Here is a 27306-nt window from a genome sequence, read left to right as displayed (position 1 = left end):
GATGGAAACCTAAGAACATTTGTTCAAAAAATGGTTAACTTTTTAAAAATTCGCAATTGATGAATTGGAAGCAAACATCCAAAAAACCAAATCCCTGTCCATATTGGCGAACACTGATAAAAACAAGGAAACACATATGAAATAGACTTAGCACTGTATGGTGGCTCAGTGGTTAGCACTGTATGGTGGCTCAGTGGTTAGCACTGTATGGTGGCTCAGTGGTTAGGACTGTATGGTGGCTCAGTGGTTAGCACTGTATGGTGGCTCAGCGGTTAGCACTGTATGGTGGCTCAGCGGTTAGCACTGTATGGTGGCTCAGTGGTTAGCACTGTATGGTGGCTCAGTGGTTAGCACTGTATGGTGGCTCAGTGGTTAGCACTGTATGGTGGCTCAGTGGTTAGTACTCTATGGTGGCTCAGTGGTTAGCACTGCGGCTTTGCAGCGCTGGGGTCCTGGGTTCAAATCCATCAAGGACAACATCTGCAAGGAGTTTGTATGTTCTCCCCATGTTTGTGTGGGTTTCCTCCGGGTTCTCCGGTTTCCTCCCACACTCCAAAGACTGATAGGGAATGTAGATTGTGAGCCCCAATGGGGACAGCGATGATAATGTATGTAAAGTGCTGTGGAATTAATGGCGCTATATAAGTGAGTAAAAAAAAAAAAAATTAAAAGAATTTGGCACAAATCAAAAACAGGCTAAAAATACCAAATAAACGAGACAAAAAAAAGCAGTAATGAATATGGTCCATTGTATCCTTAATGCGTTAAATAGATCGGCTCCTGAGGGGTTACAAATAAGAAAAAATTGGAAACGTTTTACTTTGCTGACAGATTATGATCAAATCGATCACCAGATGTTCTGGGATCCATTCATTAAAATCACTATTGATATCATTATGAATGGGACAATGGCAGAACCATTGGATATGAGCAAACTGTGTGTATCAAAGGGGTTTTATGGAATTAGAAAAAAGATTGTTTTTTTTCCCAGAAATGGCGCCACCTTCGTCCATTGGTGGATTCTGGTATTACAGTTCAGTCATATTTAAGTGGATGCCAGACAAAGTTTGATTCAATATTTAGGTCATGTATCTACTATTTCATTTCATGGCTGCACAATGTGACCGTGTACAACAACATCAAATGTCATTGTTTTCCACATCACCCGTCCATCATGAATTTCTGTGTAGCAAGAAAATCAGTTATCGGGAAAGCAACAAGGCTTGTGCGACGTGAGATGTGACATTTGGTACAGTTAGTAGATGTCAAAACTTGGATGTTTTCAGGGTGAAACATATTTATACGTTTCCCGTCTTTTTGATTTACAAAAGTAAAAAAAAAAAACACAATTGGCAACAAATAAATTGCTCTGCAGATTTAGCAGATGTCAAATTAGCAGCTGGCTCCTGAGTGTGCAAAAACCACCATCTGGGCCACTTTATTGTGTTACACCGGTGGCATCTTTCTGGTTTCTATTCAATTTGCATGTATAATTATGGTTAAAGTTCACTCTTCCCTTATTATTGTTTCCTATTCCTGCTTTTTTTTATTTACGGTACCTTTTATTTTTTTATTCCTTCATTTTTAATTCCTTATTTTTCTGTAATGTAAAGAAATTAATTTCTCTTCTTCTTTCTCTTTTCCTTTATCTTCTTTCTATTTATCTTCTTCCTCCTTTTCTTTTTCCCCTCTTCCTCCTCTTCTTTTTTCTTCTTCCTTCTTCATCCTTCTACTTCTTCCTATTTCTTCCCTCTTCTTTCTTCTTCTTCTACTACTTCTTCCTTCTTCTTCCTTGTTCTTTCTTCTTCCTCTTTCTCTTCTTCCTCTTATTCTTTTTTTTTCTTCTTCCCCTTTCTTTTCTTCTTCCTCCTTTTTTTCCTCTTTGTTTCCTCTCTTCTTCTTTTTCCACTTACTCTTGTTCCTCTTTCTTTTCTTCTTCCTCCTCTACTTAGTCTTCTTTTTTTATCTTCTTCTCCTTCAGCCACTTCTTCTTCTTCTTCTTCTTCTTCTCCTTTTTCTTCCTCTTTCTTTTCCTCTTCTCCTTCTTATTCTTCCACTTACTCTTGTTCCTCTTTATTTTATTCTTCCTCCTCCTCTAGTTCTTGGTCTTCTTTTTTTATCTTCTTCTCCTTCTGCCACCTTTTCTTCTTCTTCTCCTCCTTTTTCTACCTCTTTGTTTTCCTCTTCTTCTTCTTCTTCTTCCACTTACTCTTGTTCCTCTTTTTTTTTATTCTTCCTCCTCCTCTACTTCTTAGTCTTCTTCTTTTTCTTCCTCTTTGTTTTCCTCTCCTCTTCTTCTTCCACTTACTCTTGTTCCTCTTTCTTTTATTCTTGCTCCTCCTCTAGTTCTTGGTCTTCTTTTTTTATCTTCTTCACCTTCTGCCACCTCTCCTTCTTCTCCCTTTTCTACCTCTTTGTTTTCCTCTTCTTCTTCCACTTACTCTTGTTCCTCTTTTTTTTTATTCTTCCTCCTCCTCTACTTCTTAGTCTTCTTCTTTTTTTATCTTCCTCTCCTTCTTCTTTTTCTTCCTCTTTGTTTTCCTCTCCTCTTCTTCTTCTTCCACTTACTCTTGTTCCTCTTTCTTTTATTCTTGCTCCTCCTCTAGTTCTTGGTCTTCTTTTTTTATCTTCTTCACCTTCTGCCAACTCTTCTTCTTCTCCCTTTTCTACCTCTTTGTTTTCCTCTTCTTCTTCCACTTACTCTTGTTCCTCTTTTTTTATTCTTCCTCCTCCTCTACTTCTTAGTCTTCTTCTTTTTTTATCTTCCTCTCCTTCTTCTTTTTCTTCCTCTTTGTTTTCCTCTTCTCTTCTTCGTCTTCCACTTACTCTTGTTCCTCTTTCTTTTCTCCTTCTTCTTTCAATTCTTCTTGTTTCTTTTTCTCGTTGCTGATTCTTTCAAGCATAACTCATCTTCTTAAACAAAATAATGTCCTACACTGGTCAGACGCCGCAATCATTTTTTTCTGGTTGTTTGGCCAATCTCAGATTGGTTGTTGTCTTGTGGAAAAAAGATCTGTTCACTGATTTAAGCATCTTTCTGATCAACCGTTTTCGGAAAAAACAAACGACCCCATTCAGATCCAATGACTACTTGTGCATAAAGGAAGACAAATTAGTTCCATCTTTACACCTTGATCATATGATAAAAGGTTTCCATAAATATATATTAATATATAGAAAAAGGGAATAAGGCTGATATAACAATCTGTATCTTTCACAGGTAACGTCGGGGCAGAGCTCTCATCAACGGATACCAATATGTACATCTCATCCGATGGTGGAAACACATGGAAACATGTATGTGATTGTGTATGGTAACAGATATTGTGGTGTGAATGTGTGTCATAAATTGTGTAATACTAATATAAAAGTATAGTAAAGAGTTAGAAGTATGGAAGGCAAAGAAAAAAGAACAAGATATAGAAAAAGAGAAAGAGAAGGGAGAAAGCGGAAGAAAACATAAAACGCAGAGGAAGAATTGTAAAAGGAAAAAAGAGGACGCAAATGAGAGAAAGGTGGAAAAAAAGGAGAAGTGAAAGAAAGAGGAAGACGAATAAGAAGAAAAGGAGGGGAAAGAAGAGGTAGAGGAATATGGCAATGAAAAGAGAAGAGCAAGGAGAAGGTAGAGTAAGAGAAGTAGGAGCAGAAATGTAGCAGAGAAGGAGAAAGGGAAGACATGAAAATAAAATAAAAGAATGTAGAAGGGAAAAGGAGAGGAAGGAAGACGAGGAAGCAAAATAGGAAAACATGTGGAAGAGAAAAATTAGGAGAAATGAAAGAAGAGGAAAATTTTGAAAAAACAAAGACAAATAGGAAAAGGAGGACAAAGAAGAGAGGGAAAATAAAAATGAAACTAAGAAGAAAATATGGAGGAAGAAGAAGAGGAAGCAATCAAAGTGGAAGGACAAGAGGATACAAGAGGAGAAGAGGAATAGGAATTAATAAAAAGAGGAAAAAATGAAGGTCAATAATGAGATAAAGAGGAGAAAGAACAGTAGAAAGAAGAATAAGGCTGTGATTACATGAGGGAAAATTTCAGTTGCAGATTTGGTCATAAATCAGAAACAGATCAGAAAGAAAACTGTATGTGTTACTTGCAGATTTTGTGGCAGATCTGATTCCAGATTTATCTCTGATCATTATGAACCCTGTAGAGGATGACATCCGAAGAGAAGGAGAAGGAGCACAATACAGATTTAATAATCCGCACTGTTTTCTTGCTTTTGTGCTGATATTTTCTGCTATGTGTGAATGGAGTTTTGAAAACCTCATTCTGTTAATCTGTACTGGAAAATTACCATCGTCCAACTATTCTACATTGATTAGATGGAAAACCCCAAAAATCTAAGGCTGGTTTTGGGGAAGTGACCTGAATACATCCGGATGAAAATTCTATTGAAACCTGCCATTGTATATTACAGGAGAATCTCCTGGGCTCGCTCATCAGTCTTTCTTATAACATTGTGTCCTGTATTTATTGCACTTGACAACCTGATCAGTAATTTAGCTGCAGCAGTTTATAGTTAATGACTATCGGATCAATATGACCCTTCTTAATTAAATGCTGTGCATAAGAAATCCTGACGGTATCAAGAGCTCGCAGCATATTAATCTCACAATATTATCATTATTCATTTTACTTTTATTATAGCTCGGCTAGTATTCATTATTATATTGTTTTTACTTTTTTTTATTAATATTGTTGCTTTTTTTTGCCCATTTTCCACAGATTTTTGAAGAAGAATACAATATTTGGTTCTTAGACTGGGGTGGAGCCTTGGTAGCCATGAGGCATACCTCTCTGCCTGTCCGTCAGTTGTGGTAAGAAATATATTTATTACTCATTTCTTTCCATTGTTTGTTTTATTTTGAGCTAACAATGAATATATTGTATCATTTAATCTATGCATGCAGTATTCTGGGCTATGGAGCAGCCATCCTGCCGCAGCTGCCTGTACAGACCAGAGACGGAAACAGACAGGATGTGATATATGACTTGTAGGGGGGATTGTGGTGGGCAAACCCTGCGATTGTAGGCAGAGGTAAGAGGTGGCCCGAGAGAAGCTGTGACATCACCTATTGTGAATGGTGGATCCTGTGTTATCTACTGTATATAGAGGAGTTTTCAGTCATTGTACAGTAGGAGAAGGTGAGCTGTGACATTACCTATTGTGAATGGTGGATCCTGTGTTATCTACTGTATATAGAGGTGTTATCAGTTATTGTACAGGAGGAGGAGGTGAGCTGTGACATCACCTATTGTGAATGGTGGATCCTGTGTTATGTACTGTATAATGAGGTGTTATCAGTCATTGTACAGGAGGGAGAGCAGGTGAGCTGTGACATCACCTATTGTGAATGGTGGATCCTGTGTTATGTACTGTATATAGAGGTGTTATCAGTCATTGTACAGGAGGAGGAGGAGGTGAGCTGTGACATCATCTATTGTTTATGGTGGACCCTGTGTTATCTAGTGTATATAGAGGTGTTATCAGTCATTGTACAGGAGGAGGTGAGCTGTGACATCACCTATTGTGAATGGTGGACCCTGTGTTATCTACTGTATATAGAGGTGTTATCAGTTATTGTACAGGAGGAGGAGGTGAGCTGTGACATCACCTATTGTGAATGGTGGATCCTGTGTTATGTACTGTATATAGAGGTGTTACCAGTCATTATACAGGAGGAGGAGGTGAGCTGTGAAATCACCTATTGTGAATGGTGAATCCCGTGATATCTACTGTATATAGAGGTGTTATCAGTCATTGTACAGGAGGAGGAGGTGAGCTGTGACATCACCTATTGGGAATGTTGGATCCTGTGTTATCTTCTGTATATAGAGGTGTTATCATTCATTGCACAGGAGGAGGAGGAGGTGAGCTGTGATATCACCTATTGTGAATGGTCGATCCTGTGTTATCTACTGTATATAGAGGTGTTATCAGTCATTGTACAGGAGGAGAAAGAGGTGAGCTGTGACATCACCTATTGTGATTGGTGGACCCTGTGTTATCTACTGTATATAGAGGTGTTATCATTCATTGCACAGTAGGAGGAGGAGAGCTGTGATATCACCTATTGTGAATGGTGGATCCTGTGTTATCTACTGTATATAGAGGTGTTGTCAGTCATTGAACAGGAGGAGGAGGTGAGCTGTGACATCATCTATTGTGAATGGTGGATCCTGTGTTATCTACTGTATATAGAGGTGTTATCAGTCATTGTACAATAGGAGGAGGAGGTGAGCTGTGACATCACCTATTGTGAATGGTGGATCCTGTGTTTACTGTATATAGAGGTGTTATCAGTCATTGTACAGGAGGAGGTGAGCTGTGACATCACCTATTGTGAATGGTGGATCCTGTGTTATCTACTGTATATAGAGGTGTTATCATTCGTTGTACAGGAGGAGGAGGTGAGCTGTGATATCACCTATTGTGAATGGTGGATCCTGTGTTATCTACTGTATATAGAGGTGTTAGTCATTGTACAGGAGGAGAAAGAGGTGAGCTGTGACATCACCTATTGTGATTGGTGGACCCTGTGTTATCTACTGTATATAGAGGTGTTATCATTCATTGCACAGTAGGAGGAGGAGAGCTGTGATATTACCTATTGTGAATGGTGGATCCTGTGTTATCTACTGTATATAGAGGGGTTGTCAGTCATTGAACAGGAGGAGGAGGAGGTGAGCTGTGACATCATCTATTGTGAATGGTGGATCCTGTGTTATCTACTGTATATAGAGGTGTTATCAGTCATTGCACAATAGGAGGAGGAGGTGAGCTGTGACATCACCTATTGTGAATGGTGGATCCTGTGTTATTTACTGTATATAGAGGTGTTATCAGTCATTGTACAGGAGGAGGTGAGCTGTGACATCACCTATTGTGAATGGTGGATCCTGTGTTATGTACTGTATATAGAGGTGTTACCAGTCATTATACAGGAGGAGGAGGTGAGCTGTGACATCACCTATTGTGAATGGTGGATCCCGTGATATCTACTGTATATAGAGGTTTTATCAGTCATTATACAGGAGGGGGAGGAGGTGAGCTGTGACATCACCTATTGTGAATGGTGGTTCCTGTCTTATCTACTGTATATAGAGGTGTTATCAGTCATTGTACAGGAGGAGGAGGTGAGCTGTGACATCACCTATTGGGAATGGTGGATCCTGTGTTATCTTCTGTATATAGAGGTGTTATCATTCATTGCACAGGAGGAAGAGGAGGTGAGCTGTGATATCACGTATTGTGAATGGTTGATCCTGTGTTATCTACTGTATATAGAGGTGCTATCAGTCATTGTACAGGAGGAGGAGGAGGTGAGCTGTGACATCACCTATTGTGAATGGTGGATCCTGTGTTATCTACTGTATATAGAGGTGTTATCATTCATTGTACAGGAGGAGGAGGTGAGCTGTGATATCACCTATTGTGAATGGTGGATCCTGTGTTATCTACTGTATATAGAAGTGTTATCAGTCATTGTACAGGAGGAGAAAGAGGTGAGCTGTGATATCACCTATTGTGATTGGTGGACCCTGTGTTATCTACTGTATATAGAGGTGTTATCATTCATTGCACAGTAGGAGGAGGAGAGCTGTGATATCACCTATTGTGAATGGTGGATCCTGTGTTATCTACTGTATATAGAGGTGTTTTCAGTCATTGAACAGGAGGAGGAGGAGGTGAGCTTTGACATCATCTATTGTGAATGGTGGATCCTGTGTTATCTACTGTATATAGAGGTGTTATCAGTCATTGCACAATAGGAGGAGGAGGTGAGCTGTGACATCACCTATTGTGAATGGTGGATCCTGTGTTATTTACTGTATATAGAGGTGTTATCAGTCATTGTACAGGAGGAGGTGAGCTGTGACATCACCCATTGTGAATGGTGGATCCTGTGTTATGTACTGTATATAGAGGTGTTACCAGTCATTATACAGGAGGAGGAGGTGAGCTGTGACATCACCTATTGTGAATGGTGGATCCCGTGATATCTACTGTATATAGAGGTTTTATCAGTCATTATACAGGAGGGGGAGGAGGTGAGCTGTGACATCACCTATTGTGAATGGTGGTTCCTGTCTTATCTACTGTATATAGAGGTGTTATCAGTCATTGTGCAGGAGGAGGAGGTGAGCTGTGACATCACCTATTGGGAATGGTGGATCCTGTGTTATCTTCTGTATATAGAGGTGTTATCATTCATTGCACAGGAGGAGGAGGAGGTGAGCTGTGATATCACCTATTGTGAATGGTCGATCCTGTGTTATCTACTGTATATAGAGGTGCTATCAGTCATTGTACAGGAGGAGGAGGTGAGCTGTGACATCACCTATTGTGAATGGTGGATCCTGTGTTATCTACTGTATATAGAGGTGTTATCTCTCATTGTACAGGAAGGGGAGGAAGAGGTGAGCTGTGACATCACCTATTGTGAATGGTGGATCCTGTGTTATTTACTGTATATAGATGTGTTATCAGTCATTGTACAGGAGGAGGAGAAGGTGAGCTGTGATATCACCTATTGTGAATGGTGGATCCTGTGTTATCTACTGTATATAGAGGAGTTATCAGTCATTGTACAGGAGGAGGAGGTGAGCTGTGATATCAGCTATTGTGAATGGTCGATCCTGTGTTATCTACTGTATATAGAGGTGCTATCAGTCATTGTACAGGAGGAGGAGGTGAGCTGTGACATCACATATTGTGGATGGTGGATCCTGTGTTATCTACTGTATATAGAGGTGTTATCATTCAATTCACAGTAGGAGGAGGAGGTGAGCTGTGACATCACCTATTGTGAATGGTGGATCCTGTGTTATCTACTGTATATAGAGGTGTTATCAGTCATTGTACAGGAGGAGGTGGTGAGCTGTGACATCACATATTGTGGATGGTGGATCCTGTGTTATTTACTGTATATAGAGGTGTTATCATTCATTGCACAGTAGGAGGAGGAGGTGAGCTGTGACATCACCTATTGTGAATCGTGGATCCTGTGTTATCTACTGTATATAGAGGTGTTATCAGTCATTGTACAGGAGGAGGAGGTAAGCTGTGATATCACCTATTGTGAATGGTGGATCCTGTGTTATCTACTGTATATAGAGGTGTTATCAGTCATTGTACAGGAGGAGTAGGAGGTGAGCTGTGACATCACCTATAGTGAATGGTGGATCCTGTGTTATCTACTGTAAATAGAGGTGTTATCATTCATTGCTCAGGAGGAGGAGGAGGTGAGCTGTTATATCACCTATTGTGAATGGTGGATCCTGTGTTACCAGCTGTATATAGAGATGTTATCAGTCATTGTACAGGAGGAGGAGTAGGAGAAGGTGAGCTGTGACATCTCCTATTGTGAATGGTGGATCCTGTGTTATCTACTGTATATAGAGGTGTTATCAGTCATTGTACAGGAGGAGGAGGTGAGCTGTGACATCTCCTATTGTGATTGGTGGATCCTGTGTTATCTACTGTATATAGAGGTGTTATCAGTCATTGTACAGGAGGAGGAGGAGGTGAGCTGTGACATCACCTATTGTGAATGGTGGATCCTGTGTTATCTACTGTATATAGAGGTGTTATCAGTCATTGTACAGGAGGAGGAGGAGGTGAGCTGTGACATCTCCTATTGTGAATGGTGGATCCTGTGTTATCTACTGTATATAGAGGTGTTATCAGTCATTGTACAGGAGGAGGAGGTGAGCTGTGACGTCACCTATTGTGAATGGTGGATCCTATGTTATCTTTTATACTGTGGATATAAAATGTCTTTTCATACCTGTCAAAATGCCTAATTTTTCTTATGTAAATAAATCCTACCAAGAAGAATAATTTCTGGACTTTTTCCACTTTTCATGTCGCCCATAATCTGTACAAATCTATTGAATAACAAGCTAAAATCATTTTGAGGAGGGAAATAAAAATAACAAAACTAAAATAATGTGGTTGCATAAGTATGCACACCCTCTAATAATTGGGGATGTGGTTATTTTCAGAATCAGCCACATTTATCCTCATGTTACATAGTAGTCAGTGTCATTTACAGGGATTCTGATTAATCCCATAGAAAGTTTTGCTGCTCTAGGAGGATTTTCCTGACATTTTCTGGTCTGTAAAAAGCTGACAACACAGCAAAGGGTCTCAGTGTGGAAAGTTATCAGTCAGGAGACTGTACAAAAAAATTTGAGGGCATCAGATCTACCATGGACACTGTGAAGACATCATCAAGAATTTGGCATCCCTCAAAAATTAATTAAAAGACAAGAAGAAATTTGGTCCAGGAGGCTGCCAAGAGGCCAACAGCAACATCATTAAAGGAGCTGCAGGAATTTCTGGCCAGCCCTGGTTGTGTCCTGCATGTGACAACAATCTCCCGTATTCTTCATATGTCTGGCCCGTGGGATCAGGGGGCAAGACAAAAGCCTTTTCTAAAGAAGAAAAACATCCAAGCCCAGCTATGTTTTCGCAAAAACCTCCATCACATCTGCCAAAAGCATTAAGGGGAACGTGTCCTGTCTGATGGGACCAAGGTGTAACTTTTGAGCCATAATTTCAAAAGGTGCAAAGCCGACACTGCGCATTACCATCCCAACAGTAAGGAATGGTGGAGGCCATATTATGCTTTGGGGCGGTTTTTCAGCAGCTGTAACTGAGGCTTTAGTCAAGGTGGAGGGAATTATGAACAGTTCCAAATATCAGTCAATTTAGCAACAAAATCTTCAGGCCTCTCCTAAAAAGCTGAAGATGAAATTCACCATGTAGCGTGACTATGACCATAAGCGACCTCCAAATCACCAAAAGAACAGCTTCACCAGAAGAAGAGCAAAGTTTGGAACGTCTGAGACCAAGCCCAAACCTGAATTCAATAGAAAATCGGTGGTGACCTGAAGAGGGCGCTGTACACAGGAGATGCCCCCCACAATCTGACAGATGTGGATCTGCTGCAAGGAGGAAGCCAATTCTACATGTGCCGCGCTGATAGACCCCGACCCAAAAAGACTGAATGCTGCCAGAAACTCACAGGGACTTCAAAAAAGTATAAGTTTAAGGGTGTGCAGATTTATGCAACCACATTAAGTTCTTTTTCTATCCAAAGATTTCAATTTTTTTTTTCATTGTATCTGTACAGATTATAGGCGACATTTAAGAGAAAGTACTGAAATGATTCTTATTGGTAGGATTTCTTTTTTTTACATGACCAGAACCTACCATTTTAACAGGGCTGTGAAAAATTTTTTTTATATCCACTGTATATAGAGTTGTTATGTGTCCTGCGTTATGTCTCCATACATTGTGCGTATCCATAAGTGCGTGTAAACCTTAGTGCAACCTTACTACAAAAGACCAGTGATTGTCTTTCTGCTGTGTCTAACATTATGTCCTCCCTCTGTCTAAAACTGAATCTGTCAAAAACTGAACTCCTCGTCTTTCCTCCCTCCATTAATCTACCTGTGCCCGATATTGCCATTTCCGTTTGTGGCTCAACCATTACTCCCCAGCTACAAGCCCGCTGTCTTGGGGTCATTTTTGATTCAGATCTTTCCTTCACTCCTCACATCAAATCACTCGCTCGTTCATGTCATCTACACCTCAAAAACATCTCAAGAATCAGGACTTTTCTCACCTTTGACTCGGCAAAAACTCTTACTGTCGCTCTTATTCATTCTCGTCTGGACTACTGCAACTCTCTACTAATCGGTTTCCCTCTTACTAAACTCTCCCCTCTCCAATCCGTCCTGAACGCAGCAGCCAGGATCATATTCCTCACCAACCACTACACCGATGCCTCTTCCCTGTGCCAGTCATTGCATTGGTTACCCATCCAATATAGAGTTCGTTTTAAACTTATCAAGCTTACCCACAAAGCGCTCCATGCTTCAGTACCCCCCTACATCTCCTCCCTCGTCTCAGTCTACCACCCTACACTTGCCCTCCGTTCTGCAAATGACTTGAAACTAAAATCCTCCATAATCCGAACTTCCCACTCCCGTCTCCAAGATTTCTCGCGTGCTGCGCCAATTCTCTGGAATGCACTACCCAGGACAGTTCGATTAATTCCCAATACCCACAGTTTCAAGCGGACCCTAAAAGCACATTTCTTTAGACTGGCGTATCACCTAAACACACTCTGTCCATCCCAGCTTTCCCCCATATTAAAATCTTCTTCAACTTCGGGTTCAAACCAACCATGCACTCAATAGCCTCTGTCAGGACTTTACACATACTGGCTGGCGACCAGTCCATGTATTATTATTTATCCTATTCAGTATATCAAGGCTGCATTATACAATATATGTACTTTTTACCTTTTGTGTCTCCCCCACTTCCTCATAGACTGTAAGCTCGCGAGCAGGGCCCTCACTCCTTTCGATATGAGATATGCTTATTCTGTATTGTCTGTATAAGTCCCCCCTAAAATTTGTAAAGTGCTGCGGAATATGTTGGCGCTATAAAAATAAACTATTATTATTATAGTGCACGTGTCCTATTTTTGTCAGTGTTTTTCTACTTTTTTTATGGTGAATGATTACGAGGCTTCAGCAATTTTTTTCCTCTGCACGTTCTGCTAAGGCATCAATTAAAGTAAATGTTCAAATGTCCAGTTCCTAAAAAGCCGAGCTTCGGAAGCTGTAATTTAGGAATCGATAAGCTTTTATGTGTCCACGTCCTTTGATTTGCTGCAGAAAGTCTGAGGGACGAGCAACTAAAAAAAAAAGGCACCGGGTACAAAGCGAATCCTGGTATCACCGGGATCGTTCTAGCCAGGTTCTACATAACTCTCTGATAATGATCTCGCTCTGATGCCGGTGGAGCCCACAACCTCCGGAAGAGCTGCAACCTCCGCTGGTGAACATTAAAGGGAGAAACTTCTGAAAGATACTGTATTTATTTCCCCCCAGGCTCAGCTTTGATGAGGGACGGTCGTGGAGTAAGTACGGCTTTACATCTTCTCCCTTGTTTGTGGATGGGGCATTGGTGGAACCAGGAATAGAGAATCAAGTAATGACGTGAGTATAAAAAGCGCTTTGGTCCTGTCTTTTTTTATAAGTTTTTCCTTACCGGAGATATAAATTTGTATTTCACTTTGTTGCAATCTTCATACTACAGTAAATTGTGCCGCCTTCACTTTTATTCAGGGTTACGTCCCCCGCATAGCCACCCAACTCCATGCTGGTTAATGACTTTCTCTTCTGCATGGTCTGAAGATCACAGGATCACGGCTCAGTGACCAGAAATGTGGCTGTCAGAGCTTTCACTGTAGCCTCGTACAATTTCCTCTTAACCAGAGCTGTGTCCAACCCCCGAGGAGCCGTACACATGAGTCCCTAATAACAGGGGCCAGTGCTCAAGACCAGGGATTCACAATGGAAGTTCATGCTCTGGTACCCAACCCAAACTTTATTCCAAAGTTAGTTTTGGGTACCAGAACTGTACCCGAACTTCAACCAGAACCCGGACCCCATTGAAAACAATGGAGACCCGGACTTCTAAACCGAGAAATCTCTCTCTCTCTCTGCAACGGACTTCCCCAGGATCTCCGGACATTGCAACAGACTTCTAGGGAAAGTCCGTGTTCAGCGTTTAGCACCAGACACTAACTGTCCAGTACGTAAGCCGGACTTTCGAGTTAGGGCTCTCTCATCTCTACTCAAGACTCACCAGTCATCGTACAGTTACCTTTCCCACTATTAAACGGATTTTTTACTAATATTTGATCATATGTCCTAATTCTTCATAACTATCACTTTTCTAATATACTTTCATTGCACGCTCTTCTTCTATAAGCTCACCTCATTGTAGGTCACGTAATCCCTTGTCGACCTGCACAGGATTTGGACGGCATGAGAAGAGATCATCTCTCTGCTCCTGTTAGCGGCAGAGCTGCCTTGAAATGATTGACAGCTTGTGAGATCACGCAAGCTCAGATCAGTCTTCACGGATCCTGCTGATGCTTTGGAGCGCCAGTCCCCTTCAATAACAATGTTCTTGTCATTAGAAAACACATTGCAAAACTGCGAACTGCAGACTCTGTTACCTGCTCTCCATTGCATCGTCGGGGTCAGTCTGTGCCACGCATCACATTATTGCATTTGTCAACTGAAGAGGCCGGCGCTTCAAAGCATCAGCAGGGTCAGTCTAAGCCATGCATCAGCAAACTCAAGAGACAGACTTCACTGTCCTCTGCACTGACCCTGCTGATGCTTTGGCAAGTACGCACCGGCCCGTGTAATTGACAAGAGCAGCTGTTTGCTTTCTTATGACTAACACATTGTAGCACTTGTCAGTTGAAGGGTCCGGCGCTCCAAAGCATCAGCTAGGTCAGTGCAGAGGACAGTGAAGTCCTCCATCTAAGCTTGCATGCTCAGACACCTGTCAATCATTTACAGACAGGAGCAGAGGGACTGCTCTTCTCTTTCTTGTACCCAGATGAGGGGCGGATCGGACATAGCAGACAGGAAGTAATGCCCATATGTCAAAAAAGGACCCACCCCGAGGTGCGCTCATAGAAGAAGTGCAGGTAAATAAAGAATATGTGAATAGAGGTTGTTATGAAAAGTTAGGACATATGAAAGAGGGTGAAATAGTAATGAGAAACCTCCTTAAATTTGCAGGTAGGAGGAATCCAGTAAGTAAAGTTGAGTGAATTGGTTCAAAGGACTCTGTTTCCAGCAGCCATGTCAGCTGCCACCAGATGGGAGCGCTGTAAACCCCCTCCCATTGGTTGGTTTGCAGGGCCCCCATCCAGAGACCATGTAATGCTGATGTGGCCCTTGAACCTGGGTCCTGGGAATATATTCCTTCATCTTTAATATTAAGCCTCGGTTCAGTTGTGAATTATGTTAAAGGTTGTCTGCTGAAAAGAAGTTGACGCCTATCCACAGGATAGATGATAACTTATAGATCGGTGGGAATCTGATCACCGGGACCCTGACCAATCAGCAAAATGGGGGACTTATATATTCCCATAGAAATGGCACAGCAGGACACATGCTCGAACACCACTCTGTGCATTCTCTATGGAGACTGCCGGAAAACTGCAGTCATATAGAAAAACGGAGCGGTGCTCGACCAAGTGGACTGCCGCTCCATTAATGTGGGAATATATGACCCATATTTTGCTAATCAGTCAGGGTTCCAGCTCTCAGATCCCCACCGACCTATAAGTTATCATCTATCCTGTTGATAGTTGATGCATTTTTGCACTTGACAATCCCTTTAAATGATTAACTACTCATATCCCAAGCTCAAACTTGATGTCACTGATCCAATGACATCAATTCTTGTGTCACAGACCGATATATGAAAAGGGTAGAGAAGAGGATCCTTATCATTATATAATCCCTGGTGCTCTGGAGTAAAAGTTTTAGCCTCTTTTCACGTTGGCATCTTTGCAAATTAGCAAAACATAGCGGTAAACAAGCTACACCATAATGGAAAGCGATGGACCTTGATGAAGCCGTGAACCCCTGAGTAAGTGGTGCTGATGTTATCCATTGGAGGATACATTGACCTCCGCTTTGTGTTTATCTTTACAAATTTAATTTGTGCATAATTCTAACTGCAAATTCCTTGGTGGTCCAGGGTATTCGGCGATAAAATTGTCAATTTTACATTCCCTGGTGGAATAGTTCAGTCAAGTGTTCAGTAGTGAATACAGTTCATTGCTGGGGGATCTTGCACAGTTTACACCAATCTAAAAAAAAAGCCCTGATCTTCCTGAGGATAGCAAGGTTACAGGTGAAGCAAGTTCCAGCTTTAACAGTGGAGCGATGCTTTGTTTGAATATCTTGCTGAATTTCCAGCGTCCACCTGTGAAAAGTGCACGGGCGTGATACGACATTGATGTAGCGGATTTAGAAAAAACAAAACTTTGCAACATCTATTTGTGCCAAAGAATTACCTTACAGATGTAACGGTACCAACGAGATGGCTATGGCACGAACAAGATGGCTACAGCACCAACATGACGGCTACAGCACCAACATGATGGCTGCGGCACCAACATGATGGCTACGGCACCAACATGATGGCTACAGCACCAACATGATGGCTATGGAACCAACATGATGGCTGCAGCACCAACATGATGGCTGCAGCACCAACATGATGGCTATGGAACCAACATGATGGCTGCAGCACCAACATGATGGCTGCAGCACCAACATGATGGCTGGAGCACCAACATGATGGCTATAGCACCAACAAGATGGCTGCGGCACTAACATGATGGCTGCGGCACCAACATGATGGCTACAGCACCAATCTGATAGCTGCAGCACCAACCTTATAGCTGCGGCACTAACCTGATAGCTGCAGCACTAACCTGATAGCTGCGGCACTAACCTGATAGCTGCAGCACTAACCTGATAGCTGCGGCACTAACATGATGGATGCAGCACTAACATGATGGCTGCGGCACCAACATGATGGCTACAACACCAACAAGGTGGCTACAGCACCAACAAGATGGCTGTGGCACTAACATGATGGCTACAGCACCAACAAGATGGCTGCGGCACTAACATGATGGCTGCAGCACCAACATGATAGCTGTGGCACCAACCTGATAGCTGCGGCACCAACCTGATAGCTGCGGCACTAACCTGATAGCTGCAGCACCAACCTAATATCTGCGGCACCAACCTGACAGCTGCGGCACCAACCTGATAGCTGCGGCGCTAGCCTGATATCTGCGTCACTAACCTGATAGTTGCGGCACTAACCTGATAGCTGCGGCACTAACCTGATAGCTGCGGCACTAACCTGATAGCTGCGGCACCAACCTGATAGCTACGGCACTAACCTGATAGCTGCGGCACTAACCTGTAGCTGCGGCACCAACCTGATAGCTGTGGCACTAACCTGATAGCTGTGGCGCTAACCTGATAGCTGCGGCGCTAACCTGATAGCTGCAGCAGTAACCTGATAGCTGCGGCACCAACCTGATAGCTACGGCACTAACATGATAGCTGCGGCGCTAACCTGATAGCTGCGGCACTAACCTGATAGCTGCGGCACTAACCTGATAGCTGCGGCACCAACCTGATAGCTGCTGCACCAACCTGATAGCTGTGGCGCTAACCTGATAGCTGCGGCGCTAAGCTGATAGCTGTGGAACCAACCTGATAGCTGTGGCACTAACCTGATTGCTGCGGCACCAACCTGATAGCTGCGGCACTAACCTGATAGCTGTGGCACTAACCTGATAGCTGCGGCACTAACCTGATAGCTGCGGCACCAACCTGATAGCTGCGGCACTAACCTGATAGCTGCGGCACCAACCTGATAGCTGCGGCACTAACCTGATAGCTGCGGCACCAACCTGATAGCTGTGGCACTAACCTGATAGCTGCGGCGCTAAGCTGATAGCTGCAGCACTAACCTGATTGCTGCGGCATTAACCTGATAGCTGCGGCACTAACCTGATAGCTGCGGCACTAACCTGATAGCTGCGGCGCCAACCTGATAGCTGCGGCGCTAATCTGATAGCTGCGGCGCTAACCTGATAGCTGCGGCACTAACCTGATAGCTGCGGCACCAACCTGATAGCTGCGGCACTAACCTGATAGCTGCGGCACTAACCTGATAGCTGCGGCACCAACCTGATAGCTGCGGCACTAACCTGATAGCTGCGGCACTAACCTGATAGCTGCGGCACCAACCTGATAGCTGCGGCACTAACCTGATAGCTGCGGCACCAACCTGTTAGCTGCGGCACTAACCTGATAGCTGCGGAACCAACCTGATAGCTGCGGCACTAACCTGATAGCTGCGGAACCAACCTGATAGCTGCGGCACTAACATGATAGCTGCGGAACCAACCTGATAGCTGCGGCACTAACCTGATAGCTGCGGTGCTAACCTGATAGCTGCGGCACCAACCTGATAGCTGCAGAACCAACCTGATAGCTGCTTCACTAACCTGATAGCTGCGGCACTAACCTGATAGCTGCGGCACCAACCTGATAGCTGCGGAACCAACCTGATAGCTGCGGCACTAACCTGATAGCTGCGGAACCAACCTGATAGCTGCAGCACCAACCTGATAGCTGCGGCACCAACCTGATAGCTGCGGAACCAACCTGATAGCTGCGGAACCAACCTGATAGCTGCGGCACCAACCTGATAGCTGCGGCACTAACCTGATAGCTCCGGCACCAACCTGATAGCTGCGGCACTAACCTGATAGCTCCGGCACCAACCTGATAGCTGCGGAACCAACCTGATAGCTGCGGAACCAACCTGATAGCTGCGGCACCAACCTGATAGCTGCGGAACCAACCTGATAGCTGCGGAACCAACCTGATAGCTGCAGCACCAACCTGATAGCTCCGGCACCAACCTGATAGCTGCGGCACTAACCTGATATCTGCGGAACCAACCTGATAGCTGCGGAACCAACCTGATAGCTGCGGCATTAACCTGATAGCTCCGGCACCAACCTGATAGCTGCAGCACCAACCTGATAGCTGCGGAGCTAACCTGATAGCTGCGGCACTAACCTGATAGCTGCGGCACTAACCTGATAGCTCCGGCACCAACCTGATAGCTGCGGAACCAACCTGATAGCTGCGGAACCAACCTGATAGCTGCGGCACCAACCTGATAGCTGCGGCACCAACCTGATAGCTGCGGCACTAACCTGATAGCTCCGGCACCAACCTGATAGCTGCGGCACTAACCTGATAGCTCCGGCACCAACCTGATAGCTGCGGAACCAGCCTGATAGCTGCGGAACCAACCTGATAGCTGCGGCACCAACCTGATAGCTGCGGCGCGCTCTGACATACTGTTGGTGCTTACGCTACTTGCATTGCGCGCTGCTCATTGGAATAGAATAGGAATGGCATGCCGCTATGAATGGATCCCAACAGTCACTTCGGCGTCTGATCTGTTCCTACTTTCGACTGCTTTTTAGGTAAATTAGTTAGCGCTCCAGTTAGTGAACAGTAAAAGCGCTGATGAAGAATGGCGGCTTCTGCAGGCTGAGAGGAGACGTGACCGAGTGGAGCCGTACCGGAGGGCGCCGCATTTATCCAGCAAGAATTCAGTATAATAAGAACATTTGGGATTTACAATTAATTCTCAGCTTTTATTGTGGTTTTGTTTTTTGTTTTTTTTTTAAAATCCCCGAGTTTTTCCATATTTGCATTTTTATGCCGGTGATAATGACGGATACCTGTTCATAAAAAAACAGCCAGAAAAAGTAGTGAGAGCAAATATCTGCCTGTGAAGTGTGTGTGCCCGGAGGAGCGGTGCATAATTCTCATTCCTAGGCTTATCCTTCCTGCCATCAGCACAAACACAAGCACCGATGATAGACTTCTCTCCCCACCAGCTTCCATTTCTCAGCATTGCAATCGCGAGACCCTCCAGCTCCAGCACAAATTGAAAGTCTGGCTTACAAAGAGTTCATCAAATACCCCTTTATTGAGCGAGAGAGTACCTGCGATCCACTGTGCGGAAAGGATTTAGGCAAAGGTTCATGCGGTTACTCACCGTGCACATACCAGTAACGGGAGGAAACTTCAGCTGAGAGTTTCTGGATGATCATAGAGTTCGTCCCAGAAGAACCTCTTTGTATATGTCCTATTAGTCCTATATGGATACCATAGAGGTTATTAACCCCTTTACCTTGGGTTTTTCCGTTTTTGCATTTTCGTTTTTTGCTCCCCTTCTTCCCAGACCTATAACCTATTTTTCTGTCAATATGGTCGTGTGAGGGCTTATTTTTTTTTTGGAGAACGAGTTGTAATTTTGAACGATATCATTGGTTTTACCATATCGTGTACTGGAAAACAGGAAAAAAATTCCAAGTGTGGTAAAATTTTTAAAAAAAGTGCAATTTCACAATTGTTTTTTTTTTTTTTTACCATGTTCACTAAATGCTAAAACTGACCTGCCATTATGATTCTGCAGGTCATTACGAGTTTGTAGATACCGAACATGTATAGGTTCTTTTTTATTTACGTGGTGAAAAAAAAAAGTCAAAGTTTGGCAAAATAAAAAAAAATATAAAATAGCTCCATTTTCCGACACCCGTAGCGTCTCCATTTTTCGTGATCTGGGGCCGGGTGAGGGCTTATTTTTTGCATGCTGAGCTGACGTTTTTATTGATGCCATTTTGGGGCAGATACAATGTTTTGGATTAAAAAAAAATATTAATTCTGGCGTTTTGATTTTACCAATCTGATTAATACTTTTTTTTTCATATTGATAGATCGGGCGATTCTGAATGTGGCGATACAAAATATGTGTGTTTTTTAATTTATTTTTAATTGTTTTATTTTTAATGGGGCAAAAGGAGGGTGATTTGAACTTTTATATATTTTTTTAATTTTCTTAATATTTTTAAAAACTTTTTTTTTATACTTTACACTAGCTTCAAAAGTAGAGATGAGCGTTGTTCTACTCGAACTGTTCGCCAATCTCAAATTCGAGCTGTTTTGGGTGGTGTTCGAGCCGTTCGGCGAACACGAACAATTTGAGAAAAATTCGGCTGTTCGAGGTTATGTTCGATAACTGTTCGTGCACCAAAATCATAACTGGATTTTTTCTCAGTAATGATGAAAATTAATGTTAATACGCAGTTTGAGTGTACAGCGGGGTGGGGGGAGGGGCAGGGGATGGATCTCTGCAGGAACAATGAAGATCTCCATTTTTTTTTCTCTTTCCCGCATTTGCAGTGGGGAGGTGCAATCTGTCAGCCTATCAGCAGCGCACACACGGAGCGAAGTGCTTTTTTTCACACAAGCAAGGGCATGTGTCATTGGCAGTGTATGTCACATGTCCTTGCCCTATAAGACCAAGCCATTTTCCCCGTCGCCACCATTTTCTCACTGCTGCAGCTGCGTGTTAGACGGCACCGCTGTTGCTGTGTGCGCTATACCTTGTTAATTTCAAGCCAATTTTCGCACAAATCTACAGATAGCTTGGGAGTAGGGAATAGTTGTGATTGCAGTCCTTTTAAGGACTAGGTTACAGTATTTCCTACGACTTTTATCAGGCAGGTCTGTGCTCTTAAATAGATAGATTGTGGGAGTAAAGACTAATTGTAATTGGAGTCCTTTTCAGGACTAGGTTACATCAGTTCCTATCAGTTTTTGCCAGGCAGGTCTGTGCCAGTGCTGTGCAAGTTTTTTTCACAGCATTTGGCTGAATCTAGCAAAGCTAATCCTTTTTGGCCTATTGCAGAGTGTGTTAGTCAGTGGAGTAGCCTATCTGTGTTGCAAGATATACCACCTGTGTATAGAATACCAATTTTCTTACTGCACCTAGTGAAGTAAAATCTTTTGGGCATAGCATCATTCTATTAGTCCATCTATACTGACCTCCATCAGGTTGCAAATTGAATATAATTTTTTTCTGCATCTAGCTCTGAAAAAATATTTGGGCTTCTAGCAGTGTGTGGGACTTGTTGTATTAGTCCATCTATACTGACCTCCATCAGGTTGCAAACTGCATATATTTTTTTCTTCATCTACCTCTGAAAAAATATTGGGCTTCTAGCTGTGTGTGGGACTTGTTCTATTAATCCATCTATACAGACCTCCATCAGGTTGCAAACTGAATATATTTTTTTCTGCATCTACCTCTGAAAAAATATTTGGCCTTCCAGCTGTGTGTGGGACTTGTTCTATTAGTCCATCTATACTGACCTCCATCAGGTTGCAAACTGAATATAATTTTTTTCTGCATCTACCTCTGACAAAATATTTGGCCTTCTAGCTGTGTGTGGGACTTGTTCTATTAGTCCATCTATACTGACCTCCATCAGGTTGCAAACTGAATATAATTTTTTTCTGCATCTACCTCTGACAAAATATTTGGGCTTCTAGCTGTGTGTGGGACTTTCTCTATTAGTCCATCTATACAGACCTCCATCAGGTTGCAAATTGAATATAATTTTTTTCTGCATCTAACCCAGCCAATAGTTTTGGCCTAATACCACAGTTTGGCCACTCAGCTCTGCTCGGTTCCCATCCATTGTTTTTTTGTGCAAACAACTCCAGAGTTGTGAATTAGTTAGCCACCAAAATGAGTGGAAAAAGGCCTGCTGCTGGTGGAAAGGGGAATAGGCGTGTTGGGAAGGGGAAAAAAGGTTGTGTCCGTGGGGTAGGTGTTAAAGCAACAGTAACATCTGCAGAAGAAAGACCATCTTCCAGCCAAACTAAAATGTCTACTTCTTTTAGCGGACAATGTGATAAGATCCCTTTCTTACGGCCACGCCAATCGCTACAAATTCCAGATGAGGCACAAAAACAGCAGGTGCTTCAACGGATATCAAGTGCTCCTTTAAGTGGGCTCTCCTCCACATCAACTTCAACATCACAAATACTCCAGTCCTCAAAGGTGTCACCCAAATCGCACTTGCTTCCTCACAGCTCCCAAATCTCCAGCTGCCCGTCTGAGTATGAGGTAGAACAGATGGTTGAGTCTGCAGAGCTGTTTACTCATACTATAGCCTGGGAATCAGAGGTCGACTCCAGCGCTTCTGTGAATCCAGAGGAGGAAATGATCTGCACTGATGCCCAGAATCTTTATGAGTCGGATCCAGGACCAGACGCAGAAGGTTCTGACCATAATGTAGACCCTCATTCCCAAACTGTAACTCCTGTTGGTGGAGACAATGAGGAAGACGATGATAAGACTCAAATACCTGACTGGAGCGACAACTTTAGTTTTTTGTCAGGGCAGGAACAGGTTGGCTCTGAGGACGACGGGTGTGATAACGCACAGGGTGATGATGATGAGGTTGGAGATCCCACTTACTGTCAACCCACAGTCAGCCAAGAGATGAGGTCAGCAGAGGAGGTGGAGGAAGATGCTAGTGACGACGAGGTCAGGTTGCGCCTTCCTGGACAGAGACGTAGTACTGGAAGCACGTCAACAACTGCATCCTCAAACACAACTCTGCCTCTCACCACAAGTCGTGGTGGCTCTTCAGGTCGCATGGGTGCTAAGCCTTGCATAGCCTGGGCATTTTTTCAGATCGATAAAGATGACCCAACTCGTGTTATCTGTAACATTTGTCAGCAAAAGCTAAGTAGAGGCCAAAAAATACATAGTTTGAGTACTTCATGCATGAACCGGCACATGGACATGAAGCATAAGTTGCAGTGGGAAGCTCAGTGTGCTACAATGCGGCCTAGCCGACCGGGCCAACCACCGTCTGCCATATCTTGTGCATCCGCGGCCTCTTCATCCTCTGTGACTGGGGGGACAGCAGTCACACCTGTTTTGGGGCGCAGACCTGACACCTCTTTACCCGCAACAGCCAGCGTGATTGGCAGGTCATCATTTTCTTTGGAGGTGGTAACACCAGCTGGTGTTGAGCGCTGTCCGACATCGATAGCACCACCTTTGGATCAAGGCAACCTAACATGTCCGCCTGCATCTTCCTCACAGACCGGCAGTTTGCCGGGGACACCCTTATCAACCCCGTCTAAGCACAATAGCCAGCCCTCGGTCCCTCAGATGTGGACAAGTAAAAGACCATTTCCTCCTAGCCATGAGAAAGCTAAGAGGTTGAATTTCACCATCTGCAAGCTCTTGGCTACAGAAATGCTGCCTTTCCGCCTGGTGGACACAGAGGATTTTCGAGACCTTATGTCCGTCGCAGTGCCCCAGTACCAGATGCCCAGTCGGCACTACTTCTCAAAGAAAGGTGTGCCTGCGCTCCACCAGCATGTCGCACACAACATCACCGCTTCTTTGAGAAACTCTGTGTGTGACAGGGTGCATTTCACCACAGACACTTGGACGAGTAGGCATGGACAGGGGCGTTACATGTCGCTGACTGGGCACTGGGTAACTATGGTGACAGCAGGACAAGGGGCTGCTGTCCAAGTCTTGCCGTCCCCACGAGTTGTGCGTCAATCCTCTTTATGTCAAAGTTCCTCCACTGCTTCTGCCTCCTCAACCTCCTCTCGGTCTTCCACCTGCACCCAAAGCCTGTCTGGTCATGCCACAAGCTTTCTAACTGCGCAGAAGGGATCCTGCACACCTCCTTACTATGCTGGCAGTAGGGCTCAACGTCATCAGGTGGTTTTTACATTGAAATGTCTGGGAAATGTGAGTCACACAGCTGAGGAGTTGTGGTCAGCTCTGGAGAACCAATTTCATGAATGGTTGTCTCCACTGGACCTGAAACCAGGGAAGGCCGTGTGCGACAATGCTGCAAACCTGGGTGCGGCCCTTCGCCGGGGCAATGTCACACACGTGCCTTGTATGGCTCACGTGTTGAACCTGGTTGTCCAGCAATTTTTAGCCCACTATCCCAGACTAGATGGTCTTCTGCAGAGGGCACGGTCGCTGTGTGCTCACTTCCGCCGTTCGCATCCCGCAGCTCAGCGACTTACATCTCTACAGAAGTCGTTGGGCCTGCCACTTCACCGGCTAAAATGCGATGTGCCTACCCGGTGGAATTCAACTCTGCACATGTTGCAGCGACTGTGGCAGCACCGACAAGCCCTGGTGCAATACGTTCTGACGTATAGCCTGGGCCAACGAGATCCAGAGGTGGGGCAAATCACGCTGGAGGAGTGGTCTCAGATCAGGGACCTATGCACCCTTCTGCACAGTTTTGAAATGGCGACGAAGATGTTTAGTGCTGACGATGCTATTATCAGCATGACTATTCCGGTGATTTACATGCTGGAGCACATGTTAAACAGAATTCGGAGTCAGGTGGTGGCACAAGAGGAGGTGGAGGAAGTAGAGGAGGAGGAGTTGTATGCGGAAGGGCTAACATCTGCAAGGTCCAGACGGTCGGCAGCACCAAGGCGGCAGGCATGTGAGGGTGGGGGAGATGGTTTTACCAGGGCGCATGGTAGCAGCCAAACTAGTGAGGAAGGTGCAGGAGCCCAGGAAGAAGTGGAGGACGAACTGATGGAAGACTCATCAGATGAGGGAGACCTTGATCACATTTCTGTTGTGCGAGGTTGGGGGGAGAGGACAGAGGAAGGAAGCATGATTGTTACCTCGCCACCAACACAACAGGGACTTGGTGCTCCTGGATGCGCAACACACATGAGTGCCTTCTTGCTGCACTACCTGCAACATGACCCTCGAATTGTGAGAATTAGAAATAATCCTGACTCCTGGGTTGCCACACTGTTAGATCCCCGGTACAAAAGTAAATTTGCAGAAATTATTCCTGCCATAGAAAGGGATGCACGCATGCAGGAGTATCAGCAGAGACTGTTGCAGAATCTTACATGTGCTTTTCCACAAAATACCAGTGGTGCACGTAGTGAATCTCACAGTTCCAACTTGCCAACCGTGGGACCGTCAAGTGTTCAGCACTCAAACCGTAACAGAACCACAGTATCTGCTGGTAACATCAATTTTGCGGAATCATTTCACCACTTTTTTAGCCCATCCTTTGCAAGGCCACAGGAGACAAGAAGTCTGACAGATAGTCAACGCCTAGAGACAATGGTACAGGAGTATCTCCAAGTAAACATTGAAGCCACGACTGTGTCACTGGACCCTTGCTCTTTTTGGGCTTCCAATCTGGATAAATGGCCGGAGCTAGCCACTTACGCCTTGGAGATCTTGTCATGCCCCGCAGCCAGCGTTCTGTCTGAACGTGTGTTCAGCGCTGCTGGTGGTGTGCTGACAGATAAGCGCACGCGGCTCTCCACTGATAATGTAGACAGACTCACGTTCATAAAGATGAACAAATCATGGATCCGAAACGACTTTTCTACCCCTGTGTCATCCTGGGGAGAGTAAAAGCTTGATGATTGGTTAAAATCACCCTACCAACCGTTTTAAGCTTTCAAATTACTAATCATGTTTATCTGTATCTTGGCTGGAAAATAATTTGGGCTTTGTAGCAGTGTGCAGCACTGATTCTATTAGGCCATCTATAATAAGCTCCACCAGATTTAAAATTACTAATCATGTTTATCTGTATCTTGACTGGAAAATAATTTGGGCTTTGTAGCAGTGTGCAGCACTGATCCTATTAGGCCATCTATACTAAGCTCCACCAGATTTAAAATGAATAATAATTTTTAGCTGCATCTAGCCCGGAAAATAATTTTGGGGCTCCGAGATGCGCAAGACACATAAGTGCCTTCTTGCTGCACTACCTGCAGCATGACCCTCATATTGTCAGAATTCGAAGTAATCATGACTACTGGGTTGCCACACTCTTAGATCCCCCAAACTTTTCGATCAACCTTTTCATTTTAATAAAGACCAAAAAAATGGTCATTTTTGAAATTATAAGCATTAGCAGGTTGTTAGAAACTGAAATCAAACAGTTTTCAACTCAAAACTTTATTCTAGGTGATGTTACATTTTCACATAGGACCCCTTGTTCGAAAGGAGCTTCTGAACTCTCTCGTCCATTGAATTTGTCAGGTTTTGGATGGTTTCTGCTTCAATTGTTTTGCATGAGGACAGAATACCCTCCCAGAGCTGTTGCTTAGATGTGAACTGCCTCCCGCCATCATAGACACTCCTTTTAATGATGCTCCAAAGGTTCTGAATGGGGTAGAGGTCAGGGGAGCATGGGGGTCACACCATAAGTTTGTCCCCTTTTATGCCCATATCAGCCAGAGATGCAGATGTTTTATGTGCAGCATGAGATGGTGCATTATCATGCAGAAAAATGATCTTGCTGTGAAATACACGGTTCTTCTTCTTGAACCATGGCAGGAAGTGCTGTTTGAGAAAATCCACATATATTGTGGAGTTCATCTTTAGCGCCTTCAGTGATCCTAAAGGGGCCGACAATCTCTCTCCCCATGATTCCAGCCCAAAACATTACTCCACCTCCTCCTTGTTGGCGCTGTAGCCATGTTTGCGTGGGGTGTCCATCAACCAGCCATCCTCCACTCCATCCATCTGGACCATTGAGCGCTGCACGGCACTCATCCGTGAACAAAACAGTTTTGAAATCAGTCTTCATGTAATGTTTGGCCCACTGGAGCCGTTTCTGCTTGTGTGAAGTGGATAGAGGAGGTCGACAGGATGGCGTATGCACAGCTGCAAACCTCTGAAGGACCCTGCATCTTGTTGTTCGGGGGACGTTGGAGGCACAAGCAGCTTCAAAAACTTGTCTGCTGCTATGACAAGGCTTTTTTGCCGCTGCTCTTTCAACCTGACGTAATTGCCTGTAGGAAAGAGTCCTCAATTTGCCCTTATCAGCACGCACACGTGTGTACTGTGAATCAGCTACATACTTCTTGATTGCCAAGACACTTCATCCTGATCATCGCACAATGTTGATTGTAGTCATGCCTTGACCTAAACACTCCACAATTTGTTGCTT

At 44.0% G+C, this 27306-nt stretch overlaps 1 protein-coding gene across 1 annotated transcript in view; it reads left to right on the top strand.

The window, feature by feature from the left end:
• SORCS3 (sortilin related VPS10 domain containing receptor 3) overlaps positions 1-27306 on the top strand; it is a 921810-nt gene that overhangs the window by 745915 nt on the left and 148589 nt on the right. Inside the window, exons 12-14 of the mRNA XM_073684759.1 lie at positions 3221-3297; positions 4730-4821; positions 12917-13024. Of these exons, the coding sequence (XP_073540860.1) occupies positions 3221-3297; positions 4730-4821; positions 12917-13024 (277 nt within the window). The remainder of the gene's footprint in view (positions 1-3220; positions 3298-4729; positions 4822-12916; positions 13025-27306) is intronic.

The sequence above is a fragment of the Phyllobates terribilis genome, unplaced genomic scaffold (assembly GCF_046119375.1).
Source record: "Phyllobates terribilis strain yellow unplaced genomic scaffold, ASM4611937v1 Scaffold_5__5_contigs__length_657084704, whole genome shotgun sequence".
Lineage (NCBI taxonomy): Eukaryota > Metazoa > Chordata > Amphibia > Anura > Dendrobatidae > Phyllobates > Phyllobates terribilis.
This window is presented reverse-complemented; position numbering and strand designations above follow the sequence as displayed.